Source organism: Ranitomeya imitator, chromosome 4 (genome assembly GCF_032444005.1).
Source record: "Ranitomeya imitator isolate aRanImi1 chromosome 4, aRanImi1.pri, whole genome shotgun sequence".
Taxonomy (NCBI): Eukaryota; Metazoa; Chordata; class Amphibia; order Anura; family Dendrobatidae; genus Ranitomeya; species Ranitomeya imitator.
The window spans coordinates 452665320-452690798 of record NC_091285.1 but is presented as its reverse complement, the minus strand read 5'-3'; the positions used below and the strand labels follow the sequence as shown (position 1 = coordinate 452690798).

The following is a 25479-nucleotide window of genomic DNA, read 5'->3' as shown; positions in this document are numbered from 1 at the left end:
GGCAACAACCCTTTAATATTTGAAAAACCAAGTGTTTTTTGCTTGTGTTCTGGAGTAAAACTACTTAAAGGGGCCGGGTCGTCCAGTCTTTTGGTAAAAGTCTGCAGTCACACTATGTGACTACAAAACTCTGAATCCTCCCAGCACGCAAACCGCACACTGACTGGATTCTCTGATGTCTGCGAAGAGACTAGGTGGCCACATAACGTCAAGTTTTCCATATGCATATATGTGGCCACAACGAGACATGCATGCCCTTGGTTAATTCAATGGTATTGAGCAAGAACGAGCATGTCTAGTCAGAATGTGGCTGGAAATGTACAAATCACCTACTTGTAGTCAAATGACTGCCTAGTTTTGCCACAGACACTAGAGATCCTTATGGTGTAAAGTGGACCCGCTTTAAGGATTCAGATTCTTTTAGCAAACAACTGGATAACACATTAAATTGTTGCCAATTTTTTAAGTGGGTGGAGGGAGGAAGAGTATACCATGGCATATATTATGACAGAATTATACTACAGTCCTTTCTTGTGGTGGTGCACAGCATTTGAAAGATACCTCAGATTCAGTAATGCTTGAATTTAGAGCATCTTCAAGACTGAAATGTAAAACGCTTATATTGATGATTCAGGACTTAAATCCTTCCCTATAGTGAATACGAACAATTTTAGAAATCTTTTATCATTCTAAAGTTTAATTTTTTGTCCTAAAATATCATTGTAAATCTTGAGATCCAGTGGCCTGTAGGTTCTATTGGTATCATCCAAGAAGTATAGCGGATCTTTAATACAGGTCAGATTGAAACCATCATTGACCAGTCCCATTTTATATTGCTTGTAAGTGCCAGTGACAGGTAAGGCATCCTGTAGGGTTAAACAAAGAGAAACATATAGTTACAAAACAGCAATATATTCTATACAGTTGTGCTCAAAAGTTTACATACTACAGCAGAATTATTGCCTTCTTTGCCTTTTTCAGAGAATATGAATGATAACACCAAAACTTTTTTCTCCACTCATGGTTAGTGGTTGAGTGAAGCCATTTATTGTCAAACTACTGTGTTTTCTCTTTTTAAATCATAATGGCAATCCAAAACATCCAAATGACCCTGATCAAATGTTTACATGCCCTGGTAATTTTGGCCTGATAACATGCACAGAAGTTGACACAAATGGGTTTGAATTGCTATTAAAGGTAACATCCTCACATGTGACACGTCACCGCTCTGCTTTCCGGCCGCTGTGCTCACAGTGAGTGCAGGAAAGCACAGCGCCGGGGACAGACAGCGGAAGGTAAGTATGTAGTGTTTGTTTTTTTTACTTTTAGGATGGTAACCAGGGTAAACATCGGGTTACTAAGCGTGGCCCTGCGCTTAGTAACCCAATGTTTACCCTGGTTACCAGCGAAGACATCGCTGAATCGGCGTCACACACGATGTCAGCGGGAGAGCCAGCGACCAAATAAAGTTCTGGCCTTCTAGCCCCGACCAACGACATCACAGCAGGATCCTGATCGCTGCTGCGTGTCAAACTGAACGATATCGCTAGCCAGGACGCTGCAACGTCACGGATCGCTAGCGATATCGTTTAGTGTGAAGGTACCTTTAATGTGATCCTCCTTAACTCTGCTGCCGGGAGTCCCTTCTCATGCTGTGGTTCTTCGTTATCACTGAGTGCTGTGTATTCATTCATTCCCCTCCCTTGGCAATGCTATATTGTCTCTTGTTACATATGATATCTATCATTGGTTCTTGGACAGGTGAAGTGTTACTTTCACTTTGTTTCTGCGCTCACTTCGAGCGCTGGTTCACTGCTTAAATTGTTATTCTTATGTACGTGACGCAATTTTTGAACTCATTAATTATAATTTTCGTAATTTTAGATCACTACAAACCACCATTTTGATACAGGAAAGAAAAATATCTTGGTACCGTGTTAGCCAGTAGATAGAAAAATATTTAGAATTGAGAGTCCTCAGTGGTTGATACCTTTTAATGGCTAACTGAAAAGATGGTAATAAGATTGTGCATAAATATGTGGTTCTTCAGAATTTGTTTTAGACTTTGTCTGATGAAGAGACGTATGTAGTCTCGAAAGCTTGCAATTCATTACCATCTTTTCAGTTAGCCATTAAAAGATATCAACCACTGAGGACTCTCAATTCTAAATATTTTTCTACAAACCACCACAAATTAATCTTCATATATATATATTTATTTTTTTTAATGTAAAATAATAAAACATGATTTTATTCTACATTCAATGTAAAGATTCCAATGGATTTTTGATAAGAAAAAGTAGCTTGTTGATTCCACACGGTAGTTCATCTGTAAGGCATTCGCTTCTGAACTGGAATAATTCCTTTTCTTGCAGGTTCTTGTCCATTTAAGTAGAGATCGTTTCTTTTTTTATTTTATTTATTTCCTCCTAAATGCTGCAAATTTTGACCTATTGTCTAGCAATAAATAAGAAATCATTGTATTTTTTTCATTATATATACCTCTCTAAGGGTATGTGCACACGTCAGGATTTCTTGCAGAAATTTCCTGAAGAAAACCGGAAATTTTCTGCAAGAAATCTGCATTTTTTTTTTTGCGTTTTTTTTGCGTTTTTTTAGCATTTTGCAAGAGAAATTAGCTTGCAGAATGCTAAAGTTTTCCAAGCGATCTGTAGCATCGCTTGGAAAACTGACTGACAGGTTGGTCACACTTGTCAAACCTAGTGTTTGACAAGTGTGACCAACTTTTTACTATAGATGCTGCCTAAGCAGCATCTATAGTAAAAGATAGAATGTTTAAAAATAATACAAAAAATTAAAAATATGGTTATACTTACCTGCAAACAGCCGATCTCCTCAGCGGCGTCCGTTCCTATAGATGGTGTGTGTGTGCAGGACCTTCGATGACGTCGCGGTCACGTGAGCGGTCACATGAGCGGTCATGCGACCAATCACAAGATGGTGACGTCATCGCAGGTCCTTCACACAGAGCATGTATAGGAACGGAAGCGGCAGCGTGCACCGATGAGAGGCGGGCCATCAGAGGGTGAGTATATGACTATTTTTTATTTTAATTCTTTTTTTTTTTACCAATTATATGGTGCCCAGTCCGTGGAGGAGAGTCTCCTCTCCTCCACCCTGGGTACCAACCGCACATAATCTGCTTACTTCCCGCATGGTGTGCACAGCCCCATGCGGAAAGTAAGCAGATCAATGCATTCCTAGGTGTGCGAAATCCCCGCAATTCCGCAAATTTAATGAACATGTTGCTTTTTTTTCCGCAATGCGATTTTTTCGAGGAAAAAAAATGCAACATTTGCACTAGAAATGCGGAATACACTTTAAATAATAGGAGGCATATGTAAGCACTTTTTTTGCGTTTTTATCACATTTTTATAGCAAAAAAACGCGAAAAATACTGAACGTGTGCACATGGCCTAATCGTTTGAATTGTTAATTGTGTGTTATCATTGAACTTTGACACTGAGTCATCTGACCTGTTGGTGCCCATTTTTCTTTGTAACCTAGCAAAACTATTTATACCTGTGATGCCTGTATATTCTGTGTGGTATTTCCTGATGAAGGGGGCATGAGACCCCTGAAACGCGTGGAATAAAACCACTGTGAATCAACTATACTCTCCTGAAATTCATCTTAGCGGCAGCGCGGAACTTTAACTACAAATCTCCCTTTGAAGACATTATTTTCTCTGGTCGGTGAAGACCTGTGGATCTGCAGCAACCGCTATCTATATGCTCTAATCTCATCCTAACCAGGTGAACAAATTTGGTGTATATTCTCCTCTGTGTAACGTGGATAAGACCCTATTGCGCTCTTTGTCTCCTCATTGTTTTTAAATAACTGTGTCATAGTGTGCGGTTTGTCTCCAAATTAACTTTAGCAAAGCCTGTTGCCGCTTGCTGAGGCAGTACTGCAGAACTTCCGACTGATATGGACGACGTTCTCTGAGATAGCACATCAGATATGGAGGATGAGGAGGAACAGAAGGGAGTGCAGGAACTGGGGTATGAGGTTTAGGAAAGCCTTATAGAGGTGGGCTATTCATCCTCGGCATCAGTAATACATGTTTCATGCCAGGGAGGTACTCGGCCCCAACCTCCACAATGTTCACTCAGTGTGCTGTTTGTTAAATGCAGCATCCCTGGCCACAAATGCTTCTCCACGTGTCAGTCATTAAGTGGATAATCCCAGTAACCGCATTGGTAAGGACACAGGTGATGCTCCTGGACACATTCTGGTACAAGGTGAGCATGCCACTCCGGGAGAAATAGTGGCAGCTTGGGTCTGAGTGCCGAAGGACTAAATTTGTCAGCTCTTGCAACCTTCGACGCAAGTGTTCCATCTACATTGCCTGCTGGTTGAACAAGATGTAATAACTGGCACCAAACTTTTCTGTGGATCCCCATCTCCACTGCTGGTCTTATGTAATGACCCCCCTAGAATGTCAACTGTCGATATCTTGCGGCTAGCCATACCGCTAGTGTTTCTCCAGCCCTGGCTTGTCTCCTTCTCTCTCCATTCATTCTAGGCCCTACAGTCCATTTAGCAATTGCTGGATCCTCGCTCTCCCATTCGCAGACCACAAGAACCCCAGTGGTAAAGGCTGCAGCCTTGATATGGATCTTGGTGATTCAGGGATTGTGGCCGGTTCAGGACCACAGGCTCCTGCCACCTCTGCCACATCAGCTTGGTCTGGCTCCGATAATTTTCTGGTCGCTCCTTCGGGTGTCTCACAGGATTCTGCTATCTTTGTCGCCCACTAAACGTGTTACATTGTATGGATGAGTAATTGAATCCATAAAAAATTTCAACGCTCTCTGGAGTGATATAAACCAACCTAGTGTAACAGAGAGCACCTACAGTGCCTTGCGAAAGTATTTGGCTCCCTGGAACTTTTCAACCTTTTCCCACATATCATGCTTCAAACATAAAGATACCAAATTTAAATTTTTGGTGAAGAATCAACAACAAGTGGAACACAATTGTGAAGTTGAACAAAATTTATTAACAGTATGAGCCCTTAAGATGGTCTTACCTGTATTCTTACAAACCGAGGTCTAGCATAATTGGGTAAATGTTCAGTAACTTGTGAAAACATTGCATCCCCATCAAACATTTTTCCATCTTTAAGTTTAATGGAAACCATTCCAATTCTACCTTCATGATCTAGAAGAGGAGGAATGTTAGCATAAACAGTTATATCCATACTGCCTCTGAGTCTTGTAAGGATGTGAACAATTGGGAAGAATGAGTTATCATTGCCAAGTAGTCCATTAAACACAATAGCCAGGTAAATGTCCAAAGCTGCTGCCGTATGAAGGTTATAATTATAATTATAAATCACAGCAGGATTGTTGCTTAAAAACAGCTTGGGATGAAAATGTAGATATAAAAACTCATCTTGCATTATAGTAAAGTTGTCTTACGTCTCCATGCCAAAAAAGTTGGGACCCTGTGTCAATTGTAAAAAAAATCTTTTATAAGCATATTTTATGACAACAGAATGTAAAATACAGTTCAGAAGGTAAGAATTAGACATTTTCCATTTTATTTCAAATAAACCTGCTTAGAAATTTATGGCAGCATCACATCTCAGTAAAGTTGGGACAGGGTTAGCAAATTGCAGGAAAGTAAGTGATACTAATGAAATATAGCTGGAGGGTCAGTTTTTAAATAAAATTAGATTCACACATGTGAAAATATACAAGGAAAACAGATCAGTTTTTTTTCAATGTGTCATCTTAGATGCATCAGCTTTTCTCAGCCCTTTTTTTTCACTGAATCAGGTAGACTGATCTTCATTATCCATTGACTCTTCACAATGGATCAGTTATAAATAGATGAATCTAGGCAAGAACTCTGAAGTACAAAGTATGTCTTCCTAGTTTTACTGGTATGGCATTGATCTCCATATATTTTAATGGCTGAGTCTAATCTGCAAAATAGAATGTGCTGAGTTTCCTGGAGACACAGATTAATTCTTAAAACCAATGTGTGTATGGTTCAATTAAACTCAATGGCTCAGCGCAATGTTTGAGGAACAAATGGACAGCATTAGGATGGGTCACATGAATGTTGTCTAAGAAACATGAATGTGTATAAAAAGAGCATGTTTGGCAAAGTCTTAGAAGCAAACATGGTCAGAGGTTCACCAATCTGTGAAGAATTGAGTCTAATAAGTGTGAAACAGTTTCACAAAAATGTTCCTTAACATAAAATTGCAAAAACTTTGAATATGCCATGATCTGCAGTACATAATGTCATCAAAATATTCAGAGATTCTGAAGAAATCCATGTGCACAAGGGACAAAGCAGGCTGTCAATACTGGATGCTCATGATCTACAACCCTCAGGCGATACTGCATTAAAAACCAGTATTAAAAGATTAAAAGCTAGTGCAAGTCAGTGTGTGGGCTCAGTAATACTTTGCGATATCATTGATCTGTGAACACAGTTTGCCGTGCAAGTTAATGCTCTATTATGCAGTAAAGAAGCCATATATCAACCCAATCCATAAATGCTGCCATATTCTAAAATGACTGAGGCAAAATGGAAAATTGTTTTGTGGTGAGATGAATCAAAATGTGACATTCTTGATGGAAACAACGGATGCTGTGACATGTGGGCTCAAACAGGAAAGTAACCATGCAGTTTGATATCATGAACAGTTCAAGAGCCTGCATCTCTGATGTTATGGAATTGCATTATGCCTATGGCATGGGTAGGTCATACACCTTGAAAGAGACTATCAATGTTGAGCATTGTATAGAAGTTTTATGACAACATATTCTCTCATCCAGATAACATCTACTTCAGGAAAGGCCTTGTATATTTAAAGGGAACCTGTCACCCCCCTGGCGTTTTAAAGTAAAAGAGCCACATGGTGCAGCACTAATGCTGCATTGTGTCAAGGTGGCTCTTTTATTTGGGGTCCCTTCCATAGACTAACTAAAAGAGCCACCTTGTCAGAATGCAGCATCAGTGCTGCACAAGGTGGCTCTTTTATTTTACAAACGCCTGGGGGGTGACAGGTTCCCTTTAAGGCTGGGTTCACCTTAGCGTATGTGTGCGTAGCGTATACTGTACCTCGTACCGATCTGCATGCGTCTTCCATACATATATTTAACACTGTGTACGCAGGGACATGCGTTAGCATGCATTCGCATGCGTATGCATGCATCATTTTGCGGTGTGCGGCAAACGCAACATGTTGCATTCTTGAGGCGTCAATTTAGCGCAGACATACGCTTGCAGATGAGTGTGTCAAAACATCGCATTACTGTCTATGGAAATGCATTGGTACGCAAGCACATGCATATGCATGCGTTCGATGCGCTTGCGTATTTCAGACTGCGCATGTCCAGGACACATCCATTGAGACATGCCCTCCTGGAAATATTGAACACATGTGCATAATCAATGCGAACGCAGGCAAAAACGCATACAAAACGCATGCAAACTCAGCATTGTTTTGCGTCATGCGTAAGCTGATGCGGATAAAAAACGCAGCGTTACCATGCGTTTGAATGCGTTTTGGCACACATTTGCGCATGCAGATGATACGCTGCGCACAGAGATGCTAATTGTGAACTTGGCCGTACACAATAGTAGTCATGGCTCTTTTTCAACTTTGAGATGTGTTCCTGCCATCAATTTCTAAATGAGTTAAGTTCTTCATATTAAATGGAAAAATGTATTTCACCTTCTGATCTGTTTTCTGTATTGTGAATAAAATTGTGGCTATAGTGAGATCTACAAATCATTACATTTGTATTGTAATTACATTTTATTCAACTGTTTTGGAATTGCTGTTAAACATAGACTGTATATAAAGACAATTTTTAATGTAAGTTTATCTGAGTAGTAACTGTTGATTTGTTTTCCTATTCCCAAGGCACAAAACAGTGTGCTATACTTAAATGGTCCTCTTGCAAAATTCATTTATCATATTAATAAAGAATTATTGACATGGCAAACAACATTAAAATAAAATCTTTTGTGCTTGTCTTCATTTCAGAATGGTCTACAATACCAACCCATTGCCACTGTGAAGTAGAATACATATTGATAAGTTGGCCACAGCTGGACCTCATCTTCACCAGCCTCTCTTCCTTAGGTAACATCTCTAACTTACCTCTCTGCATGTCTGACCTCAACCTACTCACATTCTCTTCCCTCTCCTTTCCAAGTGCATACAAACTGCCCCTCACCAATTTCAAGTCCACACTCACTTCTGCAAAACAAACCTAATTCTAATCTCTCATATCCTCCATGTCTCACAATCGTAAGCAACTATTCAACACTTTCAATTCTGTCTTCCATCCCAGAGCACCTCCTTCCTCTCCTCTTCATGTCAGATGAAGAATATGATTCATTCTTCAAGCAGAAGATTGAGAACATCAGAATAAGCTTTGGCCTACTGTCCTCACAGCCCCTCATCATAACTACTCAACTCTATTCTTCCAAAACCAGCTTGTCCGCCATTACAGAAGATAGACTTTCCTCTCTACTCTCCATATTACATCTCACCACCTGTACACTTGTCTTGATCCCGTCCCACCTTATCTAAAACCTCGCCACAGTCTTCATCCCAACCCTAACCCATCTCTTTAACCTGTCTCTAACAACTGGTGTCTTTTTCTCATGCATTAAACATGCCTCAATCACACCCATCTATCGCCCCATATCACTTCCTTCCTATTCCTCAAAACAACTGGAACAACATGTCCATCTTGAATTGTCCTCCTACATCTACTTCTGCTTCCTCTTTGACTGGTTACAATCTGGCTTCCGATATCATTCAACTGAAAGTGCCCTAACTAAAGTCACCAATGATCTACTAACCACCAAAGCCAAGCAACACTACTATGTCCTTCTCCTCCAGGATCTGTCCTCTGCCTTCACCACGGTGGACCATTCCCTTTTACTATAGATTTTCTCATCTCTTGGCATCACAAACTTGGCCCCATCTTGGATCTCTTCATAACTAACAGACTGGACATTAAGCATCTCCCACTCACACATCACCACCTCATGTCTTACCCTATCTGTTTATATCCCCCAAGGCTCAGTTCCAGGATCCCTGCTCATCTCCATCTACACCTTTAGCGTGGGACAGCTCATAGAGTCCCATGGCTTTCAATATCATATCTGTGCTGATAACACTGATATCACCTCCATACGAACCAAAATATTATAATGTCTGTCATGTATTTCATCCTTCTTCTCTGCTCGATTTCTTAAACTTAGCATGGACAAAACAGAATTCATCATCTTTCCCCCATGTCACTCAACTTTCCCAACAGACCTTTCCATCAAAGTTAATGGTTGCTCACTCTCCCCAGTCCCGCAAGCTCGCTGCCTTGGAGGGACCCTTGACTTTTCTCTCTCCTTAAAACTACATATTCACCAACATATTAGACTTTTGCCTACCATGAAACCCTTCAAAAGGAACCTGAAGACCTATCTCTTCCAACAAGCCTACAACCTGAAGTAACCCATCTTCCTCTATACCATCTCTACCCTTACCTACTGTATCTTCACCAATTCCTTGTAGATTGTGAGTCCTCATGGGCAAGGTCTTCTCTTATAATAATAATAATATTTATTTTTATATAGCATCAACATATTCCGCAGCGCTTTACAGTTTGCACACATTATCATTGCTTTCTCTCTTCTCTAGTACTAGTCAATGACTTTTATTGTTCATGACTATTGTACTTGTTTTTTAATTATGTATACTACTTTTCATATATACTGTATAGCACTCTGGAATAAATGGCTCTATAATAATAAATAATAATAATTTGTATGTCCATATATCCTAAACATGTTTATTACTTTATTGTTTACTCCAGATTGATGCTGAAATTATATTAAACTGCAAAACTACATTATCTTTTACTCACGAGGCACTGTAACACCAAAGACATTGGCAACTTCAATGAAATCCAACATTGACACAAAGTTTTCCACTTCTGTTGTTGCCACATTTTCCCCTTTCCACCTGGAAAACAACATGTTACATCAGCAGGTAAAACTTAACACCTTAATGACTGCCGTTACGCATTTTAATGGCGGCAGTTAAGGGTACTTATTCTATAGCGCCGCTTTTAACAGCGCTGAGAAATAAGTGTATAGCGCCCCTCCACTTTGGACATTCCCCATACTGCAAATGCAGTCCTAATGTCACTGGCTTCATTGATGCTACCAGGAAACCCACGACCACCAATATATTTAATGCATTTGTTTCCCTAGTAGAGGATGAGCACAAACAACAAGCCACCGGTTCATTCCTACGCTTGCGAATTTGAAAAAGACCCGGGCCTCAGGTCGAAACGGTACAAAGAAATCGCTTGAAGATATTTTTTCTTTTTATCATGATATTGTCACTTACCACTGTGGTGAACTTTGTACAGAAGAATAAAGTGTATTTCTTGATGTAATCTTCATGAGTGCTGCCTGTTAACCACATACTCTACGATGAGGGCCTTAACAGCAGCAATGGATGGGCAGACTCAGCAACTTCAAGTATAAGGTATGGTACTGACCAGGGTATACAAAGAGGAAAGATGAGTACCCGATCACAGCAACACAGGCCATGTGTAAGAATTTCATTCTGTTTTATGGATTCCACTCACCGTAAATTATTTCAAATGGGGCTGATTTGAGGGTAGAGTGATTGATGAAATATGCTTGTTAAACCTGACAAAGAAGATGCACACTACAATCTACAACCTATAAGTACATAACAACTGTGGGCATCTCAGAGTTGCCCGATTGCATCTCTTGAAAACTTTGTCAGAACAGAAGTAGGAAAGGTAGTTAGACTACATTTCTGAACTGGTATGAAAGTACAACCCAGTTAATTCTGACATTAGTAATTCTCTTCCTACTGTTATTTCGGAGAAATAGGTAATATCCTCTTGATATGATGCCAGCATGTAGTAAGTGAAGAGTGTAAACTACAGATGTGTCCATAAAGGTATGAAAGCGAGATACAGGAGTTTCATAACTTGGTAGGGAAGCAACTAGACCTCTATACCTTTAAATTCAATCAGTAATTTAAATAGTTGCCCTGCAGGTGGGAGACAAACAGCACCACTAAAAAGGTGGAACCCACCCCTATAAAATTGTATGGCAATGTAGTCTTCATTTACCAATGTTTTAGGTAAAACTTGAGAGCACGGAAAGGCCAATGCAGACCAATTATTGGAAAATGCAGAGAAAATACACATACCCGTGAGCAGCTGAATCCCCGGGATTCTTTACACTAACTGCAGATATTACTGTTGCATACACCATTAATGACCCTGAGACTTTTCAGAAACATTTCAGCCATGTGAGAAAGTGCAAGTTTCACTACACAACTGGCAAATTACCCTTAAAAAAATGCAAATTTCACAACTTTTCCCAGTGGACTTGTCAATCTTACCCAAGTGAGCATCAAATTAAGGCTATGTACATACGTTGCGGCTTTTGCTGTGAGATTGGGGACAGGGAGCTGTTTACAGGGATCCTTCCCTTGTGGTAATTGTAACATCTGTCCACTTATGACTGCTACTGACACTCTGACTCTTTCAGTCTTCCCGGAAAGGATTGTAACAAAACTGTATACCAACTGTAGATCCAGGAATGTGGTTTACTTGCTGATTTGTCCTTGCCCAAAAATATATGTTGGACAGACAAGCCAGGAGGTCAGGAGAAGGATCCAGCAACATGTATCGAACGTTGGCAAGGCAAAAGGAGACAGAGAAAAGGGTAAGCCTATTTCATCTGTCACCTCTCATTTCTTGGAGCACCACGACAGTAGACATCGTAACTTACGGATCATGATTATGGATCAGGTCGCGGGTAGCATCCGGGGTGGTGACCATACTAAGGAACTCCTCCGACGGGAGGCACGTTGGATTTTCAATTTAAACAGTATGTCGCCAAATGGTCTCAACGAGGAGCTTCTTTTCTCGGGTTTCTATGGTTAATTTCAGTATGATGCACATTATTCGTTGGTGTTTCATTGTTCTTTGCTACTTATAGTTTTTCTAAAAAAAACTCTTTTTCCTTTCTTGTAGATCTCTGTACTATCTGTGATCCCTCTTCGACAGAATTTGGGACAGCATCTCTGCATTGGTTATTGGAACCGAGCTTCTCGCCATTTTCATTAAGCAACATTCTACCATCTTCATCTTGGAATTCCTGGGCCTATTTTTTTTTCTCTCATTGATTTTTCTTTAGCATCTATATAATAGTTCAATTTTATATACCTTTGGACTGGTTTCTTGGCTGAGTCTCTATAAATGGCTATTTATATCAAGTTATACGTTGCTTTCGGCCCACTGCTGGGTGTTATCAATATTTAGGCTGAAAAGTATTCAGTACCATATGGTTAGTTTGTTCCTCTCTTTGTGCGGTTCATTTCTCCATCACAGTACCATATCGGGCCTTTATTTGGGCCATCTTATACACACTGGCTCCGTGTTTTTTTTTTTTTTTTTGCACTTTTTTCCATTTTGAAATAGATATATATAAAGGTGCCACAAAAAGTTATTCTTATGCATACTATGCACTGGACCTATTAGCTCTCATTGTGTTCTTTTGGCCTGTGAGTCTTTCAGCTCCAAACAATATTACAGCACCTTTCGGGACCTTGTCCTTTGTGCATTTGCTCATTTGTATCTACTTCCAGCATAGTAACGTATGGGACTTTAAAGAGGATTACCATCTACCTATTTTGAGTTAAAATTTCTGCTTGCTGTACACACCTCTTGGCTATCATAAACATAATAATAAATAAAACAATATACAGTGGGGCAAAAAAGTATTTAGTCAGTCAGCAATAGTGCAAGTTCCACCACTTAAAAAGATGAGAGGCGTCTGTAATTTATATCATAGGTAGACCTCAACTATGGGAGACAAACTGACAAAAAAAAATCCAGAAAATCACTGTCTGTTTTTTTAACATTTTATTTGCATATTATGGTGGGAAATAAGTATTTGGTCAGAAACAAAATTTCATCTCAATACTTTGTAATATATCCATTGTTGGCAATGACAGAGGTCAAACGTTTTCTGTAAGTCTTCACAAGGTTGCCACACACTGTTGTTGGTATGTTGGCCCATTCCTCCATGCAGATCTCCTCTAGAGCAGTGATGTTTTTGGCTTTTCGCTTGGCAACACGGACTTTCAACTCCCTCCAAAGGTTTTCTATAGGTTTGAGATCTGGAGACTGGCTAGGCCACTCCAGGACCTTGAAATGCTTCTTACGAAGCCACTCCTTCGTTGCCCTGGCGGTGTGCTTTGGATCATTGTCATGTTGAAAGACCCAGCCACGTTTCATCTTCAATGCCCTTGCTGATGGAAGGAGGTTTGCACTCAAAATCTCACGATACATGGCCCCACTCATTCTTTCATGTACCCGGATCAGTCGTCCTGGCCCCTTTGCAGAGAAACAGCCCCAAAGCATGATGTTTCCACCACCATGCTTTACAGTAGGTATGGTGTTTGATGGATGCAACTCAGTATTCTTTTTCCTCCAAACACGACAAGTTGTGCTTCTACCAAACAGTTCCAGTTTGGTTTCATCAGACCATAGGACATTCTCCCAAAACTCCTCTGGATCATCCAAATGCTCTCTAGCAAACTTCAGACGGGCCCGGACATGTACTGGCTTAAGCAGTGGGACACGTCTGGCACTGCAGGATCTGAGTCCATGGTGGCATAGTGTGTTACTTATGGTAGGCCTTGTTACATTGGTCCCAGCTCTCTGCAGTTCATTCACTAGGTCCCCCCGCGTGGTTCTGGGATTTTTGCTCACCGTTCTTGTGATCATTCTGACCCCACGGGGTGGGATTTTGCGTGGAGCCCCAGATCGAGGGAGATTATCAGTGGTCTTGTATGTCTTCCATTTTCTAATTATTGCTCCCACTGTTGATTTCTTCACTCCAAGCTGGTTGGCTATTGCAGATTCAGTCTTCCCAGCCTGGTGCAGGGCTACAATTTTGTTTCTGGTGTCCTTTGACAGCTCTTTGGTCTTCACCATAGTGGAGTTTGGAGTCAGACTGTTTGAGGGTGTGCACAGGTGTCTTTTTATACTGATAACAAGTTTAAACAGGTGCCATTACTACAGGTAATGAGTGGAGGAAAGAGGAGACTCTTAAAGAAGAAGTTACAGGTCTGTGAGAGCCAGAAATCTTGATTGTTTGTTTCTGACCAAATACTTATTTTCCACCATAATATGCAAATAAAATGATAAAAAAACAGACAATGTGATTTTCTGGATTTTTTTTTCTCAGTTTGTCTCCCATAGTTGAGGTCTACCTATGATGTAAATTACAGACGCCTCTCATCTTTTTAAGTGGTGTAACTTGCACTATTGCTGACTGACTAAATACTTTTTTGCCCCACTGTACGTACACATTACTTGTGGTATTTTATTAACCTTTTTTTTTTTTTTTTTTTTATTTATTTATAAGCTTTTCACAGTTTTCAATACTGTATCATATTTTGGATTCACTGTCTAGTGCCTTGTAGGGCGGTAAGCCCCTGTCATTTTCATATGCATGGGTATCTATGTACTTTTACTATAGTCATTGGCAGTTGTTCTTTCAGTCACATCTCACTCATTTGTTCATTTACTTGTTTGTTGTTTTTTGGCTGTTGGTTGTGTCGCCAGTTTGTGTTCGTATACCTTTGTATGTTTTTATGTTTGGTGTGTGTTGTGATTTATGTGTCTAGTTTGTTTTCTGTTTTTTGTCTCTCTGTTTTTTGTCTTTTTTGTTTCTCTTTTTTGTTTCAATGTTTCATATTGTTTGTGCACACACTTAGAGTCTGTCTACAATTTTCCTAATCACTGTGAGTACCTATATATACTTGCTGCATATCCAGCACTACATGCTATCTTTTCCCTGAGGAAGCTGCACTTCTCTGCGGCGATACGCGTGGGATCCTATCCCACACCGCTTGCGCCCCCTAATTAATGCTGGTTCCTTCTTGCTGAATTGATGGTCCATGGAAGGCAGGGTATACTAATTTTAGAATGGGGCATTTTCCCCATCTCAATCCCTTTGCTTCCACATTCTTTTACCCTGCATTATAACCTTCCTTGCTAGCATACCAACTATTTTCTTTTTAACCCATATGGTACTGTGATACTTGTGTAACCACACTTGTTTTTCAGCTGCTTAATGTTGGTTTATTTATACCAGGATTGTATGCTATCTGGGAACCCTCTTTGTAGAATCTGTGTAATTGTGCACGTGATATTGCTTATGTATATGCCATTCTTTTGGGGTGGACAACAGGTGTGAGCTATCATTGCCCCTATAATAGGGCATGATTTTTGTAAAGGTATCTTCTGCATGTTTTGCAATTTTAAGTGTTTTTAACATTTCTTGTGCTGTGTGCTGTTTTCTACTAATAAAGCATTGTATTTTTCATGTATATATTGAGGTGTTCCCGTTTATATGGGATGATCTTTTCTTGATTCAGTCAGATTTTGCTGTGGATCCGCAGCGGATCTGCAGCTGCGGGTCCGCAGCAGCTTTCCATGCGTTTACAGTACAATGAAAACCTATGGAAAACGCAATCCGCAGTGCCCATGCTGCGGAAAAAAACACGCGGAAACGCTGCGGGTTACATTCCGCAACATGACAATTCTTTGTGCGGATTCCGCAGCAGTTTACACCTGCTCCATAATAGGAATCCACAGGTGCAAAACCGCAGGTGGAATCGGCACAAAATCCGCATAAAAACCGTGGTAAATCCGCAGGTAAAATGCAGTGCCTTTTACCTGCGGATTTCTAAAATCCGCTGCGGAAAAATCCGCAGAGCTCCTTTCTTCGTGTGCACATAGCCTAATGCATCCCTGGACAAGTGGATTAAATGAATCCTGTACATAAGCATGTTTATAAAAGGCTTTTCAGTGGAATTTTTAAACACAAAACATTTATTTGTATTTTGCCTTTTCTGTTGCCATTTTGAGACAGTTATCAAAACACAGCATTGTGAGGTATGCTTTTTCTTATGAAATTTCCCCATAGGCTTCTAGCAAGAATTTTCGAAATGCCAAAAACAAATTAAAAAAAGCAAATAAAAAGGGTAGAATTAAAAATTGTGTATAAACGGAGCGCTGTATGATTCAAATGGAATAAATTATGGAATTGAAACAGTATTGATTAGAGAATCCAATACATATTTTATAGTGTCAAATTTATAAAAATATTTACCGAAATGTATCTCCTACACGATCCTGAAAGAAAATAAATCCTTCTTTGTCAACCATGATTAAATCTCCAGTGTTAAAATATGTATCTCCTTTTTCAAGAACATTGTGAAGTATCTTATTTTCTGTCTGGCTTCTATCTCCTGCATAAGCAACGATTGAATTACTGGTCAAATGTCTTCCAATCAGTAGTCCAGTCTCACCTAAGATAGAAGGACAATATTAAACATTTAAAAATACCCATATAATATAATCAGTAAATGGAAAACTTGGAGCAAAATAGATAAACTGTTGTATGCCTACTGCAGGTGTGAAGCGGAAATGCATGACGCAATGACAGCACGGTGGCTCACTGCTTTACAGTGCTGTGGTCCTGGGTTCGAATCTCTCCAAGGAGAACATCTGCAAGGAGTTTGTATGTTCTCCCTGTGTTTGGGTGGGTCCCCTCCGGATACTCCCGTATCCTCCCATGCTCCAAAGACATATTGATAGGGAATTTAGCTTGTGAACCCCAACAGGGACAGTGATGATGTTTGTAAAACGCTGTGGAATATGGCGGTGCTATATACAGAAATTGATTCAAGAAAATTAAATCTTGCTTTGTTTTTTGCACCCTGTGTCATGCACCATATCCCTAGGTCTTGCGCAAGGCATAACACTCTACAGTTTATATAGTTCTGCTCCGAATGTTATTATGATTCCAGTCTATTACGATATTAGCAAAAAGCAAAGTAAGCAAATATCACAATTACTTTTATCATGATTTTTTGTGCATGAACAGGAAAGTCAAAATGCCAAAAATATACTTAAAAATATCTACGTCAATGGATACTTCCAACATCGAGCTATACATATCCATAAATAGAGTTTAACCGCTCTCCTACAGGGCAAGTTATGCTAACTTAACATTTACTTATATATGTATGTATGTATATATATATATACAGTGGGGCAAAAAAGTATTTAGTCAGTCAGCAATAGTGCAAGTTCCACCACTTAAAAAGATGAGAGGCGTCTGTAATTTACATCATAGGTAGACCTCAACTATGGGAGGCAAACTGAGAAAAAAAAATCCAGAAAATCATATTGTCTGTTTTTTTAACATTTTTTTTGCATATTATGGTGGAAAATAAGTATTTGGTCAGAAACAAACAATCAAGATTTCTGGCTCTCACAGACCTGTAACTTCTTCTTTAAGAGTCTCCTCTTTCCTCCACTCATTACCTGTAGTAATGGCACCTGTTTAAACTTGTTATCAATATAAAAAGACACCTGTGCACACCCTCAAACAGTCTGACTCCAAACTCCACTATGGTGAAGACCAAAGAGCTGTCAAAGGACACCAGAAACAAAATTGTAGCCCTGCACCAGGCTGGGAAGACTGAATCTGCAATAGCCAACCAGCTTGGAGTGAAGAAATCAACAGTGGGAGCAATAATTAGAAAATGGAAGACATACAAGACCACTGATAATCTCCCTCGATCTGGGGCTCCACGCAAAATCCCACCCCGTGGGGTCAGAATGATCACAAGAACGGTGAGCAAAAATCCCAGAACCACGCGGGGGGACCTAGTGAATGAACTGCAGAGAGCTGGGACCAATGTAACAAGGCCTACCATAAGTAACACACTACGCCACCATGGACTCAGATCCTGCAGTGCCAGACGTGTCCCACTGCTTAAGCCAGTACATGTCCGGGCCCGTCTGAAGTTTGCTAGAGAGCATTTGGATGATCCAGAGGAGTTTTGGGAGAATGTCCTATGGTCTGATGAAACCAAACTGGAACTGTTTGGTAGAAACACAACTTGTCGTGTTTGGAGGAAAAAGAATACTGAGTTGCATCCATCAAACACCATACCTACTGTAAAGCATGGTGGTGGAAACATCATGCTTTGGGGCTGTTTCTCTGCAAAGGGGCCAGGACGACTGATCCGGGTACATGAAAGAATGAATGGGGCCATGTATCGTGAGATTTTGAGTGCAAACCTCCTTCCTTCAGCAAGGGCATTGAAGATGAAACGTGGCTGGGTCTTTCAACATGACAATGATCCAAAGCACACAGCCAGGGCAACGAAGGAGTGGCTTCGTAAGAAGCATTTCAAGGTCCTGGAGTGGCCTAGCCAGTCTCCAGATCTCAACCCTATAGAAAACCTTTGGAGGGAGTTGAAAGTCCGTGTTGCCAAGCGAAAAGCCAAAAACATCACTGCTCTAGAGGAGATCTGCATAGAGGAATGGGCCAACATACCAACAACAGTGTGTGGCAACCTTGTGAAGACTTACAGAAAACGTTTGACCTCTGTCATTGCCAACAAAGGATATATTACAAAGTATTGAGATGAAATTTTGTTTCTGACCAAATACTTATTTTCCACCATAATATGCAAATAAAATGTTAAAAAAACAGACAATGTGATTTTCTGGATTTTTTTTTCTCAGTTTCTCTCCCATAGTTGAGGTCTACCTATGATGTAAATTACAGACGCCTCTCATCTTTTTAAGTGGTGGAACTTGCACTATTGCTGACTGACTAAATACTTTTTTGCCCCACTGTATATATATATATATATATATATATACAGTACACAGCAAAAGTTTGGACACACCTCATTTAAAGATTTTTCTGAATTTTCATAACTATGAAAATTGTACATTCACACTGAAGACATCAAAACTATGAAATAACACATGTGGAAATATATACTTAACAAAAAAGTGTGAAACAACTGAAATTATGTCTTATATTCTAGGTTCTTCAAAGTAGCCACCTTTTGCTTTGATGACTGCTTTGCAACCTCTTGGCATTCTCTTGATGAGCTTCAAGATGTAGTCACCGGGAATGGTTTTCACTACACAGGTGTGCCCTGTCAGGTTTAATAAGTGGGATTTCTTACCTTATAAATGGGTTTGAGGTTATAAGTTGTGTTGTGCAGAAGTCTGGTGGATACACAGCTGATAGTCCTACTGAATAAACTGTTAGAATTTATATTATGGCAAGAAAAAAGCAGCTAAGTAAAGAAAAATGAGTGGCCATCATTACTTTAAGAAATGAAGGTCAGTCAGTACGAAAAATTGGGCAAACTTTGAAAGTGTCCCCAAGTGCAGTGGCAAAAACCATCAAGCGCTACAAAGAAACTGGCTCACATGAGGACCACCCCAGGAAAGGAAGACCAAGAGTCACCTCTGCTTCTGAGGATGAGTTTATCTGAGTCACCAGCCTCAGAAATCGCAGGTTAACAGCAGCTCAGATTAGAGACCAGGTCAATGCCACACAGAGTTCTAGCAGCAGACACATATCTACAACAACTGTTAAGAGGATACTTTGTGCAGCAGGCACAGGTAAAAATAGCTGCTAGGAAACCACTGCTAAGGACAGGCAACAAGCAGAAGGGACTTGTTTGTGTTAAAGAACACAAGGAATGGACATTAGACCAGTGGAAATCTGTGTTTTGGTCTGATGAGTCCAAATTTGAGATCTTTGGTTCCAACCACCATGTCTTTGTGCGACGCAGAAAAGGTGAACGGATGGACTCTACATGCCTGGTTCCCACCGTGAAGCATGAAGAAGGAGGTGTTATGGTGTGGGGGGTGCTTTGCTGGTGACACTGGTTTGGATTTATTCAAAACTGAAGGCATACTGAACCAGCATGGCTACCACAGCATCTTGCAGCTGCATGCTATTCCATCCGGTTTGCGTTTAGTTGGACCATCATTTATTTTTCAACAGCACAATTACCCCAAACACACCTCCAGGCTGTGTAAGGGCTATTTGACCAAGAAGGAGAGTGATGGGGTGCTACACCAGATGACCTGGCCTCCACAGTCACCAGACCTGAACCCAATCGAGATGGTTTGGGGTAAGCTGGACCACAGAGTGAAGGCAAAAGGGCCAACAAGTGCTAAGCATCTCTGGGAACTCCTTCATGATTGTTGGAAGACTATTCCCGGTGACTACATCTTGAAGCTTGCCAAGAGTGTGCAAAGCAGTCATCAAAGCAAAAGGTGGCTACTTTGAAGAACCTAGAATATAAGACATAGTTTCAGTTGTTTCACACTTTTTTATTAAGTATATAATTCCACATGTGTTAATTCATAGTTTTGATGCCTTCAGTGTGAATGTACAATTTTCATAGTCATGAAAATACAGAAAAATCTTTAAAAGAGGTGTGTCCAAAGTTTTGGTCTGTACTGTATATATATATTATATACAAACTGCTCAAAAAACTAAAGGGAACACTAATATCCCACATCCTAGATATCACTGAATGAAATATTCCAGTTGTAAATCTTTATTCATTATATAGTGGAATGTGTCAAGAACATTAGAACCTAAAAATGATCAATGTAAATCACAACTAATACCCCATGGAGGTCTGGAGTTGGAATGATGCTCAAAATCAAAGTGGAAAATGAAGTTACAGGCTGATCCAACTTCAGTGAAAATGCCTCAAGACAAGGAAATGATGCTCAGTAATGTGTGTGGCCTCCACGTGCCTGTATGGTTTCCCGACAATGCCTGGGCATGCTCCTAATGAGGCGGCGGATGGTCTCCTGAGGGATCTCCTCCCAGACCTGGACTAAAGCATCCGCCAACTCCTGGACAGTCTGTGGTGCAACTTGACGTTGGTGGATGGTGGGAGACATGATGTCCCAGATGTGTTCAATCGGATTCAGGTCTGGGGAATGGGTGGGCCAGTCCATAGCTTCAATGCCTTCATCTTGCAGGAACTGCTGACACACTCCAGCCACATGAGGTCTGGCATTGTCCTGCATTAGGAGGAACCCAGGGCCAACCGCACCAGCATATGGTCTCGCAAGGGGTCTGAGGATCTCATCTCGGTACCTTATGGCAGTCAGGCAACCTCTGGCGAGCACATGGAGGGCTGTGCGGCCCTCCAAAGAAATGCCACCCCACACCATTACTGACCCACTGCCAAACCGGTCATGCTGATGGATGTTGCAGGCAGCAGATTGCTCTCCTGGTAGCGCCTCCAGCCTCTGGACACAGCAAACCTTCTTGCCACAGCTCGTATTGATGTGCCATCCTGGATGAGCTGAACTACCTGAGCCACTTGTGTGGGTTGTAGAGTCCATCTCATGCTACCACAAGTGTGAAAGCACAACCAACATTCAAAAGTGACCAACACATCAGCCAGAAAGCATTGGTACTGAGATGTGGTATGTGGTCCACACCTGCAGAACCACTCCTTTATTGAGAGTGTCTTGCTAATTGCCAATAATTTCCATCTGTTCTCTATTCCATTTGCACAACAGCATGTGAAATTTATTGTCAAACAGTGTTGCTTCCTAAATTGACAGTTTGATTTCACAGAAGTTTCATTTACTTGTAGTTGTATTCTGCTGTTTAAGTGTTCCCTTTATTTTTTGGGGCAGTGTATATATATATATATATGTATATATATATATATATATATATATATATATATATATATATATATATATATATATTGATCTTTTATTAAACTAAAAAAAAAACTTTTTTTTTACAATTAGCTCATGCAGGTATATTTTGACCCAAACTTTTAAAAATTTTCCCTTGATGAAACATTTCTTTCAGGATGAGTTCTAGGTTGTATTAGAAGAAACGTGATCTCTTTAAAACAGCTATCATTGTAATCAGCTTCAAATGTCTATTACAGCCATGAATATTTAGAATTGAGAGTCCACAGTGGTTGATACCTTTTAATGGCTAACTGAAAAGATGGTAACAAATTGCAAGCTTTCGAGACTACATACGTCTCTTCATCAGGCAAAGACTAAAACAAATTCTGAAGAATCACATATTTATGCACAACATAGTATAGAATTACCATGGGTGATAAACAGTTACATCCATAAATATTGGGCCAATTCTTATGGATGTAACTGTTTATCACCCATGGTAATTCTGCTTCATGTCACCTGGCTTATTCATGGTGGGTTTGTTTTTTTTTCTATACTATGTTGTGCATAAATATGTGATTCTTCAGAATTTCTTTTAGTCTTTGCCTGATGAAGAGACGTATGTAGTCTCGAAAGCTTGCAGTTTGTTACCATCTTTTCAGTCAGCCATTAAAAGGTATCAACCACTGAGGACTCTCAATTCTAAATATTTTTCTATCTACTGGCCAACACGGTACCAAGATATATTTCTTTCCTGTATTACAGCCATGTCTTTAGTTAACTGTCCAAAATCCTGCTGACAGGTTGTCTCTAAATAGACCATGGCATCTAAAGGCATAAAGTTGGGATCAGATTTCTTTTGAAACCCGGGAGTTGCAAACAAGTGTCAGCTAGAGATGCTTCTCACAAAATTAGAATATCATCAAAAAGTTAATTTATTTCAGTTCTTCAATACAAAAGTGAAACTCATATATTATATAAAGTCATTACAAACAGAGTGATTTATCTCAAGCATTTATTTCTGTTAATGCTGATGATTATGGCTTACAGCCAATGAAAACTCAAAAGTAAAGTCATTATCTCAGTAAATTAGAATAATTAGCAAACAACACCTGCAAAGGCTTCCTAAGCATTTGAAAAGGTCCCTTAGTCTGTTTCAGTATGCTCCACAATCATGGGGAAGACTGCCGACTTGACAGATGTTTAGAAGGTAGTCATTCACACACTCCACAAGGAGAGAGCTGTTCACAGAGTGCTGTATCCAAGCATATTAATGGCAAGTTGAGTGAAAGGAAAAAGTGTGGTAGACAAAGGCGCACAAGTAACCGAGAAAACCGCAGCCCTGAAAGGATTGTTAAGAAAAGGCCATTCAACAATTTGGGGGAGATTCGAAAGGAGTGGAATGCTGCAAGCTTTTTGGAGATGGAAATTTCATTCTCCAGCAGGACTTGGCACCTGTCTACACTGCCAAAAGTACCAGTACCTGGTTTAAAAATTACAGTATCACTGTGCTTGATTGGCCAGCAAACTTACCTGACCTTGTCAAGAGAAAGATGAAAGACACTAGACCCAACAATGCAGATGAGCTGATGGCTGCTATCAAAGCAACCTGGGCTTCCATAACACCTCAGCAGTGCCACAGGCTGATTGCTTCCATGCCACGCCAAAATGATGCAGTAATTGATGCAAAAGGAGCCCCGACCATGTTTTGATTGCATTTACTGAGCATACATTTCAGTAGGCCAACATTTTGGATTTTAAAATCATTTTTCAAGCTGGTGTAATAAAGTATTCTAATTTACTGAGATAATGACTTTTGAGTCTTCATTTCCTGCAAGCCATAATAATCAACATTAACAGAAATAAACACTTAAAATAAATCACTCTGTTTGTAATGACTATATAATACACGAGTTTCACTTTTTGTATTGAAGAACTGGAATAAATTTACTTTTTGATGATATTCTAATTTTGTGAAAAGCACCTGTACATAACACAACTGACACCTCCATTTATAGAGTGGGCTATGCTAATTACCAACATGTAATATATATGTATGCACATGTCCTACAGATGTTACGTAGCAATATTTGATCCTGGTATTTGCGTTTAACCCTTTAATCCCATATGACGTACTATCCCGTCCAGGTGACCTGGGACTTAATTCCCAGGGACGGGATAGTACGTCATATGCGATCGGCCGCGCTCACGGGGGGAGCGCGGCCGATCGCGGCCGGGTGTCAGCTGCCTATCGCAGCTGACATCCGGCACTATGTGCCAGGAGCGGTCACGGACCGCTCCCGGCACATTAACCCCCGGCACACCGCGATCAAAGATGATCGCGGTGTGCCGGCGGTGCAGGGAAGCATCGCGCAGGGAGGGGGCTCCCTGCGGGCTTCCCTGAGACGATCGGTACACGGTGATGTACTCACCGTGTACCGAGCGTCTTCTCCCTGCAGTCCCCGGATCCAAAATGGCCGTGGTGCTGCATCTGGGTCCTGCAGGGAGCACTTCCGGGTCAGGATCAGGCTGCAGCTGCAGCTCTAATCCTGCCCGGCTGTATGTCAGATCACCGATCTAACAGAGAGCTGTGCACACTGTCAGATCGGTGATCTGTGATGTCCCCCCCTGGGACAAAGTGAAAAAGTTAAAAAAAAAAATTCCACATGTGTAAAAAAAAAAAAAAAAAAAAAATCCTAAATAAAGCAGAAAAAAAAAATATTATTCCCATAAATACATTTCTTTACCTAAAAAAAAACAAAAAAACAATAAAAGTACACATATTTAGTATCGCCGCGTCCGTAACGACCCGACCTATAAAACTGGCCCACTAGTTAACCCCTTCAGTGAACACCGTAAGAAAAAAAAAAAAAAAACGAGCCAAAAAACAACGCTTTATTATCATAACGCTGAACAAAAAGTGGAATAACACGCGATCAAAAAGACGGATATAAATAACCATGGTATCTCTGAAAGCGTCATCTTGTCCCGCAAAAAACGAGCCACCATATAGCATCATAACCAAAAAAATAAAAAAGTTATAGTCCTCAGAATAAAGCGATGCCAAAATAATTATTTTTTCTATAAAATAGCTTTTATCGTATAAAAGCGCCAAAACATAAAAAAAATGATATAAATGAGGTATCGCTGTAATCGTACTGACCCGAAGAATAAAACTGCTTCATCAATTTTACCAAACGCGGAACGGTATAAACGCCTCCCCAAAGAAATTCATGAATAGCTGGTTTTTGGTCATTCTGCCTCACAAAAAATCGGAATAAAAAGCAATCAAAAACTGTCACGTGTCCGAAAATGTAACTGATAAAAACGTCAACTCGTCCCGCAAAAAACAAGACCTCACATGACTCTGTGGACCCAAATATGGAAAAATTATAGGTCTCAAAATGTGGAGACGCAAAAACTTTTTTGCTATAAAAAGCGTCTTTTAGTGTGTGACAGCTGCCAATCATAAAAATCCGATATAAAAAACGCTATAAAAGTAAATCAAACCCCCCTTCATCACCCCCTTAGTTAGGTTAGGTTCACATTGCGTTAATGGGTTAACGCTAAAGGGCAGCGTTGCACAGCGAAAATGTCACAATTAACGCCGTGCAACGGGTCCGTTAGCACAACCATTGACAGCAATGTGATTTTCGGGTGTAGCGCATCGCTAGAGCGTGCCATTTTCGGCTCGCGCTAGCAAGGTGCCATTCTTTTGTGGCGCGCCTCAGACGCTGCTTGCAGCGTCCGCGGCGCGCCCGAGGTCCGATCCCCGATCTTCCAGAGCGGGGACGTTAACGCGACCACTAAACACGACACCTAAAAAGACATTGCGTTA

At 40.4% G+C, this 25479-nt stretch overlaps 1 protein-coding gene across 2 annotated transcripts in view; it reads right to left on the bottom strand.

The window, feature by feature from the left end:
• Positions 1-677: 677 nt before the first annotated feature.
• Positions 678-25479, bottom strand: part of LOC138676453 (long-chain fatty acid transport protein 2-like) — a 180308-nt gene continuing 155506 nt past the window's right edge. Inside the window, exons 8-11 of one of the 2 annotated variants that reach the window (XM_069765761.1) lie at positions 16246-16444; positions 9930-10027; positions 5057-5187; positions 678-866 (exon numbers count right to left, since the gene is read on the bottom strand). In XM_069765761.1, coding sequence (XP_069621862.1) covers positions 690-866; positions 5057-5187; positions 9930-10027; positions 16246-16444 — 605 coding nt within the window. In that variant the 3' untranslated portion in view covers positions 678-689. Of the gene's footprint in view, positions 867-5056; positions 5188-5293; positions 5474-9929; positions 10028-16245; positions 16445-25479 lie in introns of those variants that run through there. The other variant, XM_069765762.1, reaches the window with a different exon arrangement.